This window comes from Oryzias latipes, chromosome 16 (assembly GCF_002234675.1).
Source record: "Oryzias latipes chromosome 16, ASM223467v1".
Taxonomy (NCBI): domain Eukaryota; kingdom Metazoa; phylum Chordata; class Actinopteri; order Beloniformes; family Adrianichthyidae; genus Oryzias; species Oryzias latipes.
In genome coordinates, this window is record NC_019874.2 from 20,933,392 (window position 1) to 20,952,383 (window position 18,992).

At 39.7% G+C, this 18,992-nt stretch overlaps 2 protein-coding genes across 5 annotated transcripts; one reads left to right on the plus strand and one right to left on the minus strand.

The window, feature by feature from the left end:
* Positions 1-599: 599 nt before the first annotated feature.
* rabac1 (Rab acceptor 1) lies at positions 600-4,981 on the minus strand. 2 transcript variants are annotated; one of them, XM_004078005.4, is made up of 7 exons: positions 4,926-4,981; positions 4,647-4,711; positions 3,228-3,363; positions 2,637-2,849; positions 2,364-2,461; positions 2,107-2,208; positions 600-1,437 (listed from the first exon to the last, which is right to left on the minus strand). In XM_004078005.4, the coding sequence occupies exons 3-7, from the start codon at positions 3,347-3,349 to the stop codon at positions 1,349-1,351; spliced, it is 624 nt and encodes a 207-aa protein (XP_004078053.1). In that variant the 5' UTR covers positions 3,350-3,363; positions 4,647-4,711; positions 4,926-4,981; the 3' UTR covers positions 600-1,348. The 2 variants fall into 2 exon arrangements, with proteins under 2 accessions (XP_004078053.1, XP_023820236.1); XM_023964468.1 differs by lacking the exon at positions 4,926-4,981 and having other exon boundaries at positions 4,599-4,692.
* Positions 4,982-5,031: 50 nt separating this feature from the next.
* Positions 5,032-16,287, plus strand: dedd2 (death effector domain containing 2). Of its 3 annotated transcripts, none has more exons than XM_011485487.2 (5): positions 5,032-5,120; positions 6,289-6,799; positions 6,884-7,006; positions 7,263-7,403; positions 14,529-16,287. In XM_011485487.2, exons 2-5 carry the CDS (start codon positions 6,328-6,330, stop codon positions 14,924-14,926), a joined length of 1,134 nt encoding a protein of 377 aa, XP_011483789.1. In that variant the 5' UTR covers positions 5,032-5,120; positions 6,289-6,327; the 3' UTR covers positions 14,927-16,287. The 3 variants fall into 3 exon arrangements, with proteins under 3 accessions (XP_011483789.1, XP_020566278.1, XP_020566279.1); XM_020710619.1 differs by having other exon boundaries at positions 5,039-5,121; positions 6,285-6,799; XM_020710620.2 differs by lacking the exon at positions 5,032-5,120 and adding an exon at positions 5,576-5,598.
* The last annotated feature ends 2,705 nt before the right edge of the window (positions 16,288-18,992 follow it).

Genomic DNA, 18,992 nt, shown 5'->3' on the forward strand with positions numbered 1-18,992 from the left:
GCCCCCCAAAAGCTGTTCCTCTAAAACTTTAGACCAGGTCAGGACTGTCCAATGACAAATGCACTATCTCCAGCTCATGCATACACACCCTTTTTCTGTCACTCTGGCTGACAAACCCCCCCCCACACACACACACTCTCACCCCCGTTCTAATTTCCCCCGTGTCTCTGCAGCGAGCTCACTGCAGTGCGACTGTGCTGCCTCCCTCGTCACCCTACGTATAATAGAATATCGATCGCCTGCCTCTGCCGCAGTGTGTAAGCGAGTGTTCCTGCGGACGAGTGTTCGTCTGACTGGGGCCCTCCAAGGTCATTGCCATGGCAACGTGAAGACGGGGGCCTTTCACCGTGCTGCCACAGAGCACAGGTCGCAGGGGTCGCATCAAGAGGGGGATGAGAGGGGGTTGGCGAGCACTGCAGTACCGGTGTGCTGGAAGAGCGCCGCAGCCACAGCGACGGGCATCCACTTATTTGACTTTATACAAACTGGAGCCAAAGAAGATGGACAGGTACAGTGCAAAAAAAAAACATGCCTTCACGGCTTCAGAGGTCATTGCATCCTACAGGAATTTACTCAAACATACGAATTACAAAACAATGTTTTTTTTAAACACATTTTATTGCACTTCCAAATCTTAGCAAAAGACAACAGTTACATCAAAATAGACAATTTCAGAAACAAGCTTCATGATTTGGACACCATCAGACTAGAACCGAAAAAATATTTACCAAATGTAAGAGGCAAATACTGACCTTCTCTGACAAGTTTTACCACCAACTTAAAAAGCCCTTTTTTAAAATGTTCTAAATACAAGTTTTTGTACAATGTTATTAGGCCCACTATAACTTTTGAATGGCACTTCATCTTAAAAAAACAAAAATGTAAATGTTTTCTCAATGCGAGATACCTGTTGTTGTCAAGCAGAATCTATTTCCCAATAAATCTGCACTATAGTGCAGCACAGACACACTATTAATAAGTAACGTCATTTTTGATAAAAGATAATGCAAAGAGCCAGAATAATCATACAAATAAGAAGCAAACATGCACAGAAAGGCATAGAATCTGTCAAATGATGTGCTCTAAGGCACGTTAAACATAAAATTGGTCTGCATTGATGAGTTTGCCATTAAGAACAGTAATCGATGAGGCTGGACGAGGTGCATTCTTGTGTCTATATCTGGAGGTAAAACAACAGGAATATAAGATACAAATAAAGAAAAGGAATCAGTTTCATTGCAGCTTTCCCCCTCCTAAACCCTTGAGGGCTGATGCAGTTGTAGGGTCAAAGGGACCCCCCAAACATTGACCAGCACCTGGGAAAGTGTTTCACCCTCTTTTTTTTCTTTTACACAGACTCCATGAGCAGCTCCTCCATGTCGGATCCCTCCAGCTCACGGAAAACCGCATGTGTGCCAATCACAAACAGTGTTGCTCCTAAGACGAAAGAAGAAAAGTCAGGAAAACCAGACAAAAAAAAAAGTCCTAAATAAATGAAATTACATCATTGTTTAGCTGATTATGGTCTAGGTGCATTCTTGTGTCTATATCTGAGGTAAAACAACAGGAATATAAGATACAAATAAAGAAAAGGAATCAGTTTCATTGCAGCTTTCCCCCCCCTTGTGCTATCTAAGATAGCACAAGGGGCAAAAACATCCCCCTTTTCTGTTTCTCCACTTTTGCCTCTTTCTTAACCCTTGTCCTATCTTAGATGACCCCACCCTTACATTGACGTGTTCTCCCTACCATGACAAAGGTGGATAAAGGTGGAAAGATTTCATGTAATCCATGGACACCAATGAAGATCACAAATCATTGAAGAAAAAAGGTTCAGAGCACTGTCTGGTGGGTCTAGATGACCCAACTCCCAGTGGTAAAGGGCCTAGGATAGCACAAGGGTTAAGCCAGCCTGACCAAACCTGACCAAGTGCCTAAACCCCTGTTGAGGAGCAGCTCTCTATGTTCATGGAAGTTGCCACAACAGTATTCCTTTGGTTACCAACATAACTTGAGATATCAATGTAGCTCTAATTTTACAACTGAGTGTTTAAAGAGATGTTCTGGTGAACATAGAGTATGACGGAAACACTTAGTTTATCTCACCAAGAACCCAAAACACAGCAGCTCCAGCTCCAGCCAGCCAGAACACCGGCAGGGACAAGGCTCCAGCGAGACCCATCTGATGAGGGACATTAAGCTGTTTGCCTGGAAAAAAACAAAGTTGGCAAACACATGAAAACATAATTCTCTGTGGCTTTCTATAAGATTCTCCCATTTCATGCATGGCTGAAAAAAACTCTGAAAAAAAGTTTTTTCACTTTCAGGCAAGTTAAGGACAGCAGTTTTTCTGTTTTACTTACCAAGAACAACCAGTCTGGACTCTTGAGACTTCAGGTGGATTATGTAGAAGGCACCAAGAAACACAGCCAATGCAATCAGTAGCATAGGGGAGCTTATACTGACAAGAAAAGAAAAAAAAAAAGGCTCATAATGCTGTTACTGATTCAATCTTTTCTTTTTCTTTTCTCAATCCCGGTGGCCTTAGTGTGTGCAGTCAGTGTTGCATCTGTTATTTCATAAAACTTCAATAATGTTTTGAGGTAAGGCCAAAGCAAACTCAGGTTTACACCTACATGCAGTACAGGATGAGACCCAGGAAGATGAAGGTGTAGTTGCTGTTGTAAGTTTCCACATTTTTCACCACTCTCTGGCATGCATCTCCGAAGTTTCGTGGTTTTGAAAACTTGCGTTGGTCCACAAAACTGGCCCACGGTCGAATGGACAATCGGCGCCTATCAATCCACTCCTTGGCCATGCTGGCAGAGAAGCCTTTAGGGAGCCAGAGCCTACAAAATAAAGGTAAAATGGTAATAAAGCGTACAAACTCTCAAGGAAAAAGTCAATGCATTACAACTTTTGACAATATGAGCAAAACAAAAAAGTATTTTGTAGTTTGATTAAGGAAATTCTTAGAAACTTTGACAAAACAAAACTTTAAAAAAAAAAAAATTTTAAGTAATGAGGCACAGTCTACAGAACAGGAGGATGAGGATTTAGGACTAACTCCACCCCCAAAAGTGGATGTGTAAAGACAGTAACTCACAGAGCCTTAGCACCATTGCTGTGGTTTTTCTACAAACGCTGTTTAATGTCCACGTCCATCACCGAAGAAAGTTGTTTGGGTCACTAAACTCCTTTTTAAAAAAAACAAAACTGACTCGTACTTTGAAAGGATTCCAGCTCCACCCGTGCCAGTTGGGTGAGCATCTTCAGCCGTAAACAGATCTCCAGCCTTGCTGTCCATGTCCACTTGACAGTTCTCTCCCTTTGGTACTCCAGATGGCATCTGCAAACCTTCTCCTGAAAATAAAAGAAAATAGAATAAATAAAATAAAAGAAATAGTCTTAAGATTTTTCCTTCACATACTTTTTTTTCCCCCTTCTTCGGATCAGCACAAGATAAATAGTCCAAAAACTGTGTGGAAAAATGGCCTTCCTTTATATGGAGATAGATGTTTTTTACGAGAGATGAAGTGGGATAAAAGAATATTAACGTTTTTGAGTTTGAGGTTGTTTAATGAAGAGCCTAAGTATTAATAATAATTATAGAAAATCATAAAATAGAAAATATATACATATGACTGAAGACATATACCCAAATACTACAATGGGTAACTGAGTAAACAAATGAACGGAAGATAGAAGCTCAGGAAAGATCTGACTCCTTTTCTTTTCCTTTTTTGCCTATTGTTTACTGTTAACATGCAGATAAGTGCATGCCAAGTTTGCATGTGGGATGTTGTTACATCATTGGGTTTGTCAAGTGGTTTAAAGATTTTGTTTTGTTTAGTTTCTCCATTTTGCTTCTAAAGTTAATTTAAAAAAAAAAAAAAGAAAAAAAAAGATTGTCTTATTGGAAGTTTGCATTTTTCCTCGTATTTTTCAATGTACAAACGATATGTATCCTTTATAAAACATGTCAGAATTTTTCTGGATTCTTCTTTATTTTCCCCTGTTTAAATGGGAAATAAAACACCATACACCATACAACCATACAATCTTTACGATTTTTGTAACACTCCTCGAGGTGCATCAAAAGCAAACTTAAATAAATAAATAAAAAAGGAAAAAGGAAAGGAAAACCTGTTTACTTTATTTTTTAAAGGTAAATAACAATTGATATATTTTATAAAATGTGTTTAAAATGGAGAAACAGCAGTAACTACAAAAGAAAAACTACATGATCACTAGTTTCCACATTATTCTTAAGAGCATAGAGGTTAGATTTTAATTCAAACTTGTTCCTGATTGGCCAGAAACATAGGAGCGGATCTCGTAAGTGGAAAATTTTTGTCAACAGGGCTTGGTCACTGCCACATCACTGACAAAGGCCGAGAACTGAGCCAGAAAACGACATTTTGAGCAAGTAAAAATCTTTTAAGGATCAAATTTGTCCATATGTGTCGAATTATAAGTGGAATAACTTTTATAAAATGAATACTACCTACTTCTTCGTGTCTCATGTTAAATCAAACTGATTGTACGAAGATCACAGTAATTTATAAACATTGAAATGAAAAGACATAAGATTTTACCTTCGTGATGTGTCAAATGTCAAACCTACAGACGATGTAGATACTTACAGACCAAGTTATGGATAAAAAGCCAAGTTGTTTTGTTGCTGTTGGTCCTCACGGATGTGATGTGGCTGAAGAAGAAGAAGAAGAAGAAAAGAACTTCCTACAACACCAATGCCGCACACTGCCCCCTGCTGGTTGCACCAAAGAACTCCCCAGTCTATGATGTTATTTTTTCCCTTACATTTAACCATATAAAAATATTTTATTCATTCCTCTATTTAACTTTGAAGTCGACAAGAAATCAAAAAACATTTTTAGTGCCAAAGTGACAGAGATTACTACCTTGATTCTTTTAGGAACAATCTGGGAACAATCGGTATGTTAAGTGTGGCAAAAACGTGACCTTACGTTATGAAACCCAGCCCGAGAGCTGTGATTGGTCAATTTACGACTCACGTCTAGCCACTGTCACGTCGCACGTTGCATTGTGGAAGTTGCTAGATCATCCAGCGTCAGGCAAGCTATCGCGGCTGAAAGGTGAGGTCTAATGCACTCTAGGAATATTCTCTTTGTGGAAAATGTAACCTAATAGTGTTTTAAAGGCGCGTGTTTAACGTTACGCTGTATTAGTTGACGCCTTAGCGTCTGCTAGACTAATAAGTTCAGCGGGATTCATCATCATGTCGTCGCACCGACCGTCGTTGAAACAAACAATAGACCGTCTTATTTGTCTCTAGAATTGTTTTTCTGCTAATTTTGCGTGGTGTTACGTGAAGTATAACTGCCAACGAGCTCCTGTGTGTGTGTTTTTAATCGAACAATTGAAGAGCTGTGTGTTTTGTATGTGTTGTCCCCCACCCTACTGATTACATAACTCTGTTCAGAGGAACGGTACCGAGTCGGTAAAGATAACATTAGCAATTGTAGCTAGGCATATATGACAGTAATTAAACACATCTCGATGCATTTCATTATAGGTGGTAGCTGCTTGCAAGTTTGAAGAAAATCTTAAATAGTGAGTGTTCGTTTGTGGCACACAATGTACACACAAAGACTTAACATGACAACTACTAGCTACAATTAAAATACCCACTCCGATGAAAATGAAAATTTAGCTTAGAATTGCATTTCTGAGTATTTCTTTATGCAAACTGATGTGAATTAGACGCAAAAAGCTGTTGCAAAAAAACGTGTAAGTGTGACGTAGAAGCTACTACACCAACCAAGCTCCCTCACTGCTCCATTCTGATGCTTCATTCTGACACATTTGGGCTTCATTTTCCTCGTCTGAGCTGCCATCTGGCTCAAAACTGTACGGTTGGATAGCTCCAATATTGTTCACAATTTTTGTTGCACCACTAATGTGCAGTGGAAGTTGTGATTGTGAGGGGCTGTAAGCGAGTGTGTAAAGGGATGGTGGTAAGGGGGGGCTAACTCCATGCCAGCAGTCCTGCCCACGACTCTGGGGGGTTAATTTCTAATTAACTCCTGCCGCTATGCAGAAACCTTCCTAGAAAACAACACGGGGAACGCTTTGAAAATATTTTAAAAGATGATCGGAGTGGGGCCTTCAAATTGTTACGTTTTTTAAATGAAATTATTAATTAAGGAACCTGATACCATTTGTTTGGTTTCAAGTTTCAAACATAAACATGGTTAAAGTAATTTTTTTGTGTTTGTTTTCTTTTTCCCCTAAACTCCACAGTTTTATTTGAGTGGGAAACTTGGAAAAAAGGGGTAAACCATGGCTTCAATGAATTATCCTGAATGCACACTGAAGAATTCCTTATACTGGGATGAAGCAGAGTGCCTTAACTACTATGGGATGATGTCTCTTCATGAGATGTTTGAAATAGTCGGAGCTCAGCTGACAGAGACCGACATTGAAGTGCTCTACTTTCTATTGAATGAAACCTACTCAGCCAAACACCCCCTAGATCCGGAAGGCTGGACAGTTAAACCCTCAGAGGACAGTCCAGAGGACCCGGGTGCCAGCCCAAGTCCACAGCTGTTAAAAGCGTGGAGGCGGTTGAAGCCGAAAGAATCGCAGCAGCCTTTAGTGGACTCAAAGCCCAAGAGTGGCCTTGAGCTGCTGCTGGAGCTGGAGAGGAGGGGACACCTCGGTGACGGGAACCTGGAACCTCTGCTGCAGCTGCTGAGAGTCCTCACCCGCCATGACCTGCTGCCTTTAGTGTCTCATAAAAGGAGGCGAACAGGTGTGGATTTCACTTTTACCACCTGTCTTATTAGTAGGTGTGATGTTCATTTCAGAATTACTCATTTTCTGTATTTCTTTTTAGCTTCTCCAGAAAGAATTGGAAGCAGATATGAATTAGACAGCGCAGAGTTGATCTCTGGGTTACATCACACTTGCCAGCAGACGGAGATGCCACTCCCATCTTTCACACAGCAATTAAACACAGGTAATTGCACAATTCTATAAATGGTAAACAATTTTTTGCACCTTTTTTTCTCTCCACTAAATATAAAAAAAGCACATTTTAATAACTAACTTGTTTTTGTTGCTCTTAAAATGTACATATTTTTTTTGCCTATTTAAAAACATTCTGCATTTAACAAAATTGATTAAAGGTTGTGCAGCAATGAAAGAAAAAAATACTATTGGAAACATGATTGTTTACTTGCAGGTCTTTTTAATTAATCCCTTTTTTTCTTCAGATATTCACTCTCCTGTGGCAGAGTCATCTACTAGGAGACGAAGGAGGAAGAGGGGGAATGGCTGGAGCCGTAAGTCCAAGAAAACAAGCCGACAGGTCCAGCCTCTGCCTCCGCCACCAGCACCACAAAAAGTGTCATGTGGTAAGGGCAACCTGCACACGTTAAAGTTGTTTCTGTTGTAATTGTCACCGGTTTAGTCCCTTTCTTTTTCATTTTTTTTCTCCCTATCAACTGATTTCTCACCTAACACAAAAGCTATTTGAGTCAGCCTCTTTAATATTTCACCAGTTCTCTGTAGTTTCTCTTGTGTCTTTAATACAAAACCTTTGTCCGTCTATGTCAAACCTCAGCATGTGTCATAATGTTTACAGTCTGAGTTCTATACACCTATGAGTGTTTCAACTATTTCAAACATTGTGTGAGAGCAGGGTTCATTTATTTATTACATGTTTGGAAAAAAGATACCCTTAACAGTGAGGAAAATGATTATAGTTTTGAATCAAACCATCACAATTATGGCAAAAAGCAGCAGACCATGCAAACACATTCACAAAGAGCACTCAAAGTTTGAATGGAAACAAATGATTTGCCCATGAGGTCATTTCTCTGTTCAGATGTCTTTGGTAAAACATTTTTACCTAAATAACAGCAGTTAATAACAGTCATGCTCTCATTACAATATTGTGCCCTTTGTATTTTTGGGTTGACCCTCCCCACATGATATTACAGCTGTTCTTTTGGGACTTTGCGGTTTAACCCAACTCGTCGCTAAAACTGTCTACATTAGTTGGTTTTATTAAATCTACAAGATCAAAGACACGTCTGTCTGTCTGCCAAGTTTTGCTGTACACTTTTGCCCCTTTTTTAACATTTCTCTGACACGCTGAGCTGTTTTCTGCTGCTTCTCTGACGAATGCATATGGTTCTTTCCTGTCCTTCAGCCCCACCTTGGATTCAACACCTTAGTCAAAGTCTCCAGTTCCACCTTCGTTCTGCTGTGTTGTCAAGCTTTGTGCAATTTGGTGGTTCTAACAACTGTCATTTCACATTGTCCTTAAAATGTTCGTTTTTATTCTTTTCCAATTATTTTAGCCACAGTTGTAAGTTAACTCTAAATGTACTGCGTCAGTTCTTAGCTCCATAGTAGATCAATCTTTAATAGGGGTGGGTATTAATGCGTCACATCCTCATCAATAATTATGGAATTAAACTTTATTCATCTCAGAGGAGAAATTCACCCTGCCAATAAACCACAGTGACCATAAACGGATAAAAGTGCGTTGGTTTTGCCCATCTACAATATTTTCTTTTAGAATACAAACTCTTTACATTAGCATTTAACAGAAAATTATTTATTATTAAATGTTTACTAATCGTTATTTAAATAAGTTGATATTTAACAGGGAAAAATACTTTCCAAATATTACTTTTTGTTATATACTACGTTGCTTCCTGGATTTTGGTTGCATTCATGCCTTTGGCTGATCGATGAGCTGCAGAAGGCTGTGCTCACTGACATAAGTGAAAAAGCAAACGTCAAACAAACTACCATGTCAATCTGAAGTCCCACTCTTGTTGTCTGTGTAGAAAGTCATTGAAACACATCAGCTCAATGCTGCTGTGTTTTCTTGTGAGGCAGCAATAGAGAAAATGAGAGCTGTGTAAAGGTCGGAGGCAAAATGGTTCCGATCACAGTGGACTGGGACTCGGCTAATTTCACAATGCTGACTCACTGTAAGTGCACAGCGGTGCACCAGCCTTTGTCTCACTGATCCAAGCGAGAAAAGGATCAGTAAAGAAAATCCTGCCCGTTTCCTGATGAAACAGCCAGTTCAGCCCTATAGAATATAAAATGTGCCCTGATGCTGATGCAGACTTTGAGTACCTTTCTCCTCATCTGTTCTGGAATCTATAACCAAACCAGATCAGCATTTATACCAACTAAACTTTAAAGATACCCATCCCTTCTTCTAATCCTTTAGTACTGGATACTTTCAACTATAGCAACATTTGAATTAGATCATTTTAATAAAATGTACTCAAACACAAATGTTCCCTAAAAACCCCAAAACACTTGAAAGCTGAGGATTATCATGGAAAATTCAGAAAAAACAAACAAAAAAAAACTTCCAGAAAGCCAGGATGACTGATGTGCTTGTGATGTCTCCTTGTTGCTGTCTTGACTCCACATTTGATTCCACCAGGTTGACTCCGATTGAGACCTAGATCCGAGTATCTAAGACACAATGGATCATGAAGGCAGAGATGGAGACTGAGGAACAAAACAAAAAAGTCACTCCACTCTGTCCGTACATACTACAGTGTGCGTGATCAACTCAGTCATGTGCGCTCACGAGTCTGGGCCGATGCCTATAAGGTAAAAGAGGCTCTCCCCCTCGATACCACGAGGGTCGGGGCTGCTGCTTTGTTCTGTATACGATGCTTGTGTATCATAACGTAGTACCTCGTTACCTGGTCCCCTTCCCTCATCAAATGTTATTTGCTCTGGAAAACCATCCTGTGATGTTCTATAGTGTTGTGGACTGTGGAGGAGAAAAAATAGCTGGACTCCAGCCTGTTCTGACGAGTTGGTCAGTGTTTCATTGAACTGACTGAGTCCTCAGCAGTAAGCCACAGAGATCTGCAGCCATGGTCGAGGCAAACGTAGCCTTCCACAAGAACTGGTTTTGAACAGCTGTTCTGAGCGATTTCATCTAAATGATAGCCATGGTAAAAATGAGCATGGATTGATTAAAGTTCCTTTTATTTGCATCATTTGGGGATCTTGATGGATTTTCACAAATATGGCCAACATAGTGTTCCCTCTGTCACATTTAACATTGAAAATGATGGGAAATATGTCTTACCCCACATTTATGAATTTATTTGTCCATCTAAAAAAAAACACACTGTTAACTGAACTAAGGAGAAGTAAAAGCTAAACTTTTCACTTCATTTTTATGAGAAATAACGTATTAGTTCCTATCGGCTTAAAGTGGTTTTTGAATTATGATTATGCCGTTTTCGAGGACGGAGTTTCTGCATGGCGGCAGAAGTTTATTTGAAATTAGCCTCTGAGTTGTGGGTGGGACTGTCGGCGCAGAGTAAGCCTGCCCCCCCCCCCCCCCCCCCCCCCCCCCCATCTGTTTATAGTCTCTACCGCTAGCTTACAGCCCCTCACAACCTCAACATAACATTACCGGTTTCAGATGGCAGCTCAGACGAGGAAAACAAAGTCGGACACGGATCTACTTGTCTGCAAGTAGATGAATCAGAATGGAGCAGAGCAGGGAGTTTGTGGCCTGCTGTTGTAGCTTCACTGCTACAAGCTTTTTTAACGGTATATTTTTAGTCTGCTCTTGGTTTACAACAATTGGAAGAAAAAATAAAAGAAATACTCAGAAATGTAATTTTGAGCTAAATTTTCTTTATTATGTAAAACGGTAAAAACACCAAAAACACTGTTTTCATAAGAGTGGGTCTCTTCTAACAAATCATTCATTTGATGTATCAAGCATTTACAAGTTATTTTCTAACACTGTCAACACTGAGTATAGAAACATAAAAATATAAACTATCTTACAGAGGAAAGATAAAACAACGTTGGACATATTTTGTGAAAACCCTTTCTATCCCCTGTATACTTTAAGATCTTTTTGATCCAAATTTAAGGATCATTTAATGTAAATGATGCTCAAGATCACCGATGCTTTACGTAAAGAAAGATGTTCATCCATTCATCCATCCATGAGGACCAGCCTCATATTTTTGTTTGGGACCGTCTGAAAATGGCTGCCAACAAACCAGATTTAAAGGAAATACCCACGAGAATGTTGTAAAGCAGCAAAAAAGGAAAGAGAGCTCTGCTGAGGGAAACTCACGCTGTATCTTATCTCTGTGCTCCTTGTGCCACCCGGTGTGCGTCCGTCCAGGAGGAGCAGAGATAGATAGGTCGGGTCAGTCCAACACTGGCCCCTTAGCATTTCAACAGTCTTCACGTAGCCTTTTTAAAAAAAAACTTGATTCATTCACTGAGGATCATTTTCAACAGCGTGTATGAACTAAATCCTGACATTAAAGACCGCCATCAGCTCTGTAGAACTGCCATTCTTCCTAGCTGGGATGCTTGTGGAGGCCCTTACTAGATTGTTCCTTTTAATTGTTATTTGGGCCTTTTTAAAGGTTTGGGTTTCAAAGCCCTAAAGCTCACAGTGGACCATAGTAAGAATAATCCCAAGCATCCCATTATATTGCAAGAGCTGCAGTCAAATGGTTTCTGAGCTGGTCATACAAGTGGAAACTGTTGGCCAAATTCAAGCCATTTTAAATGAGAAGTGCCTGCTTGATGTTACAGGAAAAAAGAGAAAAAGTCAACCAACCCATCTGTGCTTGTCTCTCTTTTTCTGTCTCTCCTTTCTCTGATTTCGCAGTTGTAAACTGAGGAAAATGCTGTCCTTTCACACAATGAGAGCGAGCGAGCACTAAATGTTCAAACCACGCAGAATGGTAACGAGTGATCTGTCAATGGGGTTGAGAGATAATATCTGTGTGCCTGTTTCTCAATGCTCCTGTAGACTCCCACTCTCTGTCGTTCAGCAGAAAAAACGGATCGATAAAGAGTTGAAGCTGTCCATGCCAAGTGACTCCTCCAAAATGGATACTTAAACTTTCCCCCATAACGGCTTGAGAAGTGGAAGCCCATCGGGCTTGGTGCTTAAAGTGAGCAAATGAAAGTTGTGCCTCCTTACGCCCTAAGTGGATGTCTCTGTTTCTGATGAAGCGTGAAACGCTCTGTAACCCCGGTTTGGAAATGGCCTTTGCCCTCAGTGTCACTATTTTTGCCTCCACCTGAGCAGATATGCGAGTGTACGGAAGAAGCGTGTTAATCAAGTAATGATCAAAAAGGCCTGAAACTTTCAGTCTTTGATTCTCCAAGGATCCTCTCAGAACATATGATGGAATCTTATGTGCAGAAACTTGACCTCCAGGATCTTAAATATTAAGGTTTTTTTTACATTTGTTTTGGTTAAAAAAAAGTATTTTGTTTTTTTTGTCCATCAAGAAATTTTTTAAATTAAGTTTCTACCTATGGTCATTTTTGTATTGTGCTCAAATTTAAACAAGTCTTCAGATTGTTTACCTTTAGGATTTAGGTATTAGAAGCACTTTAATTATTAATTCATTAATTAAATTCAAGTCTTTTGCTACATTTACAGTATTGACACATTTCTTTATTATTGGTATTCTATCTTTACCACAGTTATCAGCCTTTTGTTATTTACTGGTTCAAAATGATGGCAATTGTCTTCTGTGGTTTCATTAAAATGTATTTGTTATCAGAAGTCTAAATGTTGTTTTCACGTCAATCTGAAGAGCAATTGTTATGTTAGAAGTGTCCTCCTGTTATTTGTCAGTTCCCTTTTTGCTAAAGTTTCCAAAAAACCTTTACCTACAAAATCCATATTTCTATAGGAAACCACAGTTATGCATTAATCCTGTGACACTGTTAAAAATATTGTATTTGAAAGAAAATCTCAGTGTTCACTGGAAAAACAGAAAATGATCATTTTTAAATTAATTGAAAATAAACCACAAAAATTAGACATTGTTTTGACAGTTTCTGTGAAACTTTATTTAGAAAAAAACCCAACTAGAAAAGACGAGCTTGAAGAAGAAATAGTGGTACACCTTATATTTTGTTCCAGTGTTTTTTAATCAAACAATATCTGTCCAAGAGGCCCTGCACATGCCTTTTTTAATTAATTTTTTTTAAACGATTCTGTTAAACAACTATTCAGATTTATTTATTTTTGTTCATATGTGGGAAATTTGTGTTCGGTTATTGCTCTTTTACAAATGTTAACAGATTCCAAATCAATTCCTTAATTCAACGTTTGCATTTCTAATGTTGGCATTTACCAAACTTAATCCCTCTGGAGTTTTTGTGCCTCAGACCAAATGCGGCTGCAAAGAGCATCGATGTGCCTCTGGAACTGAAATGGATCAGAGATCAATGGGAAGTTGAACTGCTGCATTGGAAGAAATGTCCTCCAAATATCCCCCGACTCATCTCTTTCTCCTGTAATTTGGTTCTTTTGTACATTGAAGTCTCTTTTCTCTGAACTTCAGTGTCAATGAGTTCCAGAAGTGACTCTTTTGGTTCATTTAATGTGAAAACGGAGCAAAACAAAATCCAAATCTAAACAATAAACCATTGACAAATATAATCTGAGCACTTTTAGTGAAGATGTTAAATGTTTCTTTAGATGTCCTTCAGGTTTGTGTAAAATACTTTTTGTAGGTTTCTAATTTAAATGTAGTTTTACTTCTAAATTTGGAGAAAACAAGTATTTATACACAGAGTATTTCAAAACAAATGGTCTTGTCTCTGGTGGCAAATGCTATTTGAATCTACTGAACGGTTTCATTGGGAGAAATGGGTTTTTGTTGCAGCAAAAGTCATCAGCAGCTGGTTTCCAAATGGAGCTCTGGAAAAATGACATTGGAGATGATCTCAGCGTTGCTCTTGCTCAGTACAGTATGTATCCTCTAATCTTTCTCGCTGTGCTGTTGCATGACCACCAGTCCTGTTTTCTGCAGAACCCAAGCTATCAGTACCAACCTTTATACTCGGCTGGGCCCTGTTGTCCTCACTGGCTGAGTCTAAAGTTAATCTGAATTGACGATATGAAAGACCACCATAGCTGTCACTATCATGAACCTTTCGAGCTTTCATCCTGAAACTTCTCATGCACCAGTTTCCTTTGATTCAGTCATTTCGTCAACAGCTGGCTGTGAAACTCATAATGATAGCGTTCCCCTCCCAAGAAAAGGAACTACACTTCCGGATCAGATGAGTATTTCTTTTCATTATCCGGCAAATTGATTGTCAGCCAAACAAACAAACTGGACCTGTGTATAAGCCAGCACACAGACGGGTCGCTCTAGTTCCGATGCCCTTCATAACTCAGCGCTCTGCCCTGCCACTCCGTCCTCTGTTTCATCAGAGCCCGATGAAAGGAAATGCTCTCAGAATAGTCACAGCCTCTCTTTGGTTCTTTTTTAACAAGAAAAAAAAAGTGCCTACATTATTTTCATTGTCTTTTAGCGACATTTTTTAACTGTTCTTTCTATTCTTCTCTACTTTTTTCTGTCTTTCCCTACCTTTCAATCTCTACCCTACCCTAAATATTCACCCCCTGTCCTCATTCTCCCATCACCTCATCCCTGCTGGCCACTTCTGTTTTCTCCACCTTCCATTATCAGATATCCGCCTGCGTGTCCGGGCAGAGTACCTGGAGCACGAGTCAGCACTGCGGGATGGGGTCTCCTCTAACAAGCGTCAGCCACTGGAGCGGCAGTTTGACTTGTTCAGCCGGGCCAACTCGCTGCTGCGGGCCAGAGACCTCGGCTCCATTGTGTGCGACATCAAGTTCACGGAGCTGGACAACCTGGAGGCTTTCTGGGCAGACTACCTGAGCGGAGCTCTGTTGGAGGCCCTGAAGGGCGTTTTCATCACAGACTCCCTGAGGATGGCCGCAGGTTCTGAAGGCGTCCGACTTTTGATCAGCGTAGACCAAGACGACTATGAGGAAGGTCGAAGGCTGCTGAGAGCCAAGAAAATGATGTCATATGGAAACGGTGGGCGCACTGACACTCAGTAAACTTTACAAACAAAGACTCTTTATGTTGTAATGTATTAACTTTGAAGGGAAGATCTGCATGGGCTGATGGACTGGAAACGTTTTTAAGGCCTTTTTTTGTTGTCGCAATCTACATAAAAACCACTAGATGGCAGAATTTATCATTGGTTTTGTGTTAATGGATGCTCAAATGTGTAATAACTGGTCTAACCTGGAGCATTGTTTGAAAATGAAGGGAGCTTTCAAGTCACTGTTTTCCATTTGAATTTCTACACAAGTGTGTGACGAACACTGTAAAGGAACAATCTTTTTCTTTCATCCAATGACAACAAGAGCAAGTTAGGCTATGGACTGGTGTCTAGATCGGAACTGGGCATTACCGTACTCTCATCTCAGCCTGTGCGCATGCGGAAGGGCTCTCATCGGTGTGACAGTTTCTTCTCATTTGAGCACAGACACTGGGTTTGATGTTTAAACACAAACTGGCTGTTGACAGTTAAAGCTTAATCTGCTGCTGGATCACGTGAGAATGATTTCATCTTAAAAAGAAAGCTTCTTTTAAGAGGAACTATAAGAAAGTAAAGTTAGTGATTGATTAAAGAATGATAAATTTGAGTCCACAAGGGGGGAAAGTGTGCCTCGTTCACCGCACTTCTGAGCACAACTTTGTAGAGCTTAGTTCACACGCCTTGATAACTTAACGGCTCTGTGCAGCACCAGAACCCAACTTGTTATTGCCGCAGTAGGTGGATTGGTGGTCGCCTCTTGATGACAGCAGTGATTAGGAGTAAGTCTCAGCAGACCATGGAAGATTCATCATCACAAAGTCTGACAAGAGCAGGCCAGACAATGCGATGGTGGCTTGTGTCTGGGATTCCAACTAGGCCTCAGCAAGTACTTCTCTCAGCAAGTGAAGCGCAGGACGGTGCGCCGGTCAATAGAAGTGATGTTGGAGAGATCAAAATCAAAAGTGCACATCCCAGTTCCACTCAGCCCTGCGATGTTGGCCCAGTAGAGTGGCTCATGGACAGCTGCTACTCACCCTGCTGGAACTAATGCCCGGACTTCACTCTTGGAAGACGATCAATAAGGCCCCTCACTCTTAAGTCCCCTCATACTGGCACGACTTAAGCAGGCAGACTGTCTGAAGTGAAGTCTGCAGGGCCGAGACGAGGAAAAACACAATAGTAATATTTTCATGACTATTGTATATATATATTTTTTTTGTTAAAAAACAAAGATTTAAGTTATGTTTCACAAATTCAGGGGACCATTGTTTAAAACAGCATTTGGGTTTGAAAGGGTAAATCATTTTTGTGTAAATTTTTTATTTATACATAAACATTTCTGGTGAATAATAAAGAATTTGATGGATAAAATTATTTTGCGTATTTTATTTATTTATTTATTTTTGAAGAATTTCAAGAAGATGGGTTTCCGAAAATATCAGTAGTGTTTACATTTTAATAACAGAAGTTTTTGAATTGAAACTTTCATTTTATGCTGGTAGCACTGTCACTACCATGAAATCTAGGCAGTTATAAAATCACCCTTAATATTTTAAGTCTGTCTGATCAAAAGATAATGGCAATTCTACAGAAACGTGAGTTGTTGGGTGTCAGCAGCACTACTGAAACAAATACTATTTATTTATTTTCCCCCATCTATCTTCCAAACCCACTTAATCCTTTTCAGGGTCAAAAGGATGCTGGAGCCTATCATTGTCACTGTTTAGTGAAGTTGGATATTTGGTGATGGGCCCCATCCCATAATTTTCTCTGACATCTGGAATTGACCTGCAATGTTTCAAGCGTTTTTTTTCTTCTTCGTTTTGTTCCTTTTGGTTTCTACTCTCCCGTCCAGCATCAGAGGGACATCGGCATCACGTGGTCATTTGCTTTAAACGTGTTGGACGCTTTTGACATCTTTATCAAAAGCATCGTTGCTTTCATGTAAATCAAACTCACCTTGTCCTTCAATCTACAGTATTTCCAGTACCTGACAATTTTAACTTTAAGATGAGCTTGCAGTCTTCTTTTAGGTGATGAGAATTTCTCTGCTTCGTGCAATTTTTCATATTTAAAAATCTCCAAAATCTTTATCACTTTATGAGCTAGAAGTAGGGGTGTAACTTTCATTATAGCAATTCAATTCATATTGTAATTTGTGGTTGCTGATCCGATTCATAGTCTATTGGTTCATTTTGAAGGATCCGATTCAGTCACCTAAAATTGATCCTGGACATCTTTAGCCAATAATGTAACCGGTGTGACTCGGAGATAAATACCTGGTACTGAACGGTGCAGGTGAAGTTTTCCAGATTCCTTGTTTTTCTCGCAAGAAAATCAAGAGTCAATTAAATATGTGTACAAACAAACAAGTCAACAAGAATTGATGTCAAATCTATTCAAATTTTAGTTTCATAAATTTCAACCCACTGTTGTTTTTCCACATAAAAGTAATACAAACTGAACATCATTAGAACATTATACCAACCTGTATGGTCACATGTCTTACCACACGTTCGACTGGATGATGGATTGAGCATTTTTTTGCTGCCATCATGTGTGTGTTGTCCGCTGTGATGTACTTGATTATTTTTACGTTATAGTCAAATGAATTAAAAGAACTAGTTCTATAAACGTTATTTTTAAAGCTATTTTATGTGCCATCAACTCTAAAGCTTATAATGTATAGCAAACATGTAAACATATTTGACAATCAACAATTTTCATGAAAGCAACTAATAAATAAATGGAAAAAAACGAAGGCATTTTTCTGCAGAACAGTTACCTCAGCTGTATGGTAAGGGCACTTTATGGAGCATTTAGAAAGATTGTACTCAAAAATGGTCAGCATGCCCTTTTCTCAAAAACCCTCCATCTTTTCTTTCTATCTTTCTGTTGTTTATATTTCTTCCCTATAGAACAAAATTATGTTTGGTCCTGCACAGGCTTCCTTACCATACTACGCCTTCTAAAGAGCATCCATTTGATTTGAAAAAGTGTGGCTCCTATAGAAGACCATGTGAGGGACTTTTCCCAGAGCTAGACTAGCCTTAACTCATTTTTTAAATTCTTTTTCATGAGTCAATCAGTTTCATCTTGTGTTTTCACTTTCCATTACCTGGAGAGGAGAACAGCATAGAATAAGCTAAACCAACAGGGTTATGTTGCAGACGCTGTAGACATTTGGCAGAGGGAATCTCCACTTTATTGCCTAAATCACTTCATGGAGACATCCCAGATGGTTTTATGTTCTATGGTGCAAATTGTATCGAGGTTCAAAAGCTAATGCAATGCTGGTTTCTGTGGCGGGGAACTGGTCATCACCCCTATGTAGACTTTATTTCACTGTCCACAGGTGTTCCTCCTCCAGCCTTGATTAGATGGCGACTCGAGTCATCTTGTCGCAGCTCGGGCCTAAATCAGTCTCCTATCAAAACATGTCATCTAAAGCTGATAGGCGCTATAGCCTTCTGTCGGCCCACTGGGGCTGCGGTTATTGTATATACCCCGCAGCATATCGAACATCCTTCTGGTGGGAGAAATTCTCTGCTTTCAATGAGGATTGAAAATGAGATAAGGTGATCCTCTTGAAAGGTGCCTTCTTGTTTTACCCCTGCACAGCGGCGGTTAGTTGTTTTTAGCAGTTGCAGAATCCTTAAAGGTTTGAATGTGAATCTTGAACACACAACCTGATCAAATATTTCTAACTCATTCGTCTGATTATGTGTTGTTTTTTCCCCCTGATTAGAGTCACACTTTGATCATCATTGATCTGTTCTAAAAGTGTTCCCATTGATCTTTTCATTATGATTTTTTACCAATATCAGAAACCTGTGTTGTTTTCCAGGACAAAACCCAACTGAACATTAGCAGTGCAACAAAAATGGTGAGGAGTATTAGAGCTGCGCAATTTTGAGCCAGATACCAGCTCGGACAAAGAAAACAAAGACGTACAAGGCTCCGTTTGTCTGTAAGCGGAAGCATTGAAATGAAGCGGAGCAGGGAGCTTGTGGCCCATCGATTGTAGCACCTACGTCAACTTCTACAAGCTTTTTCCAACTTCTTTTCGCATCTGCTCC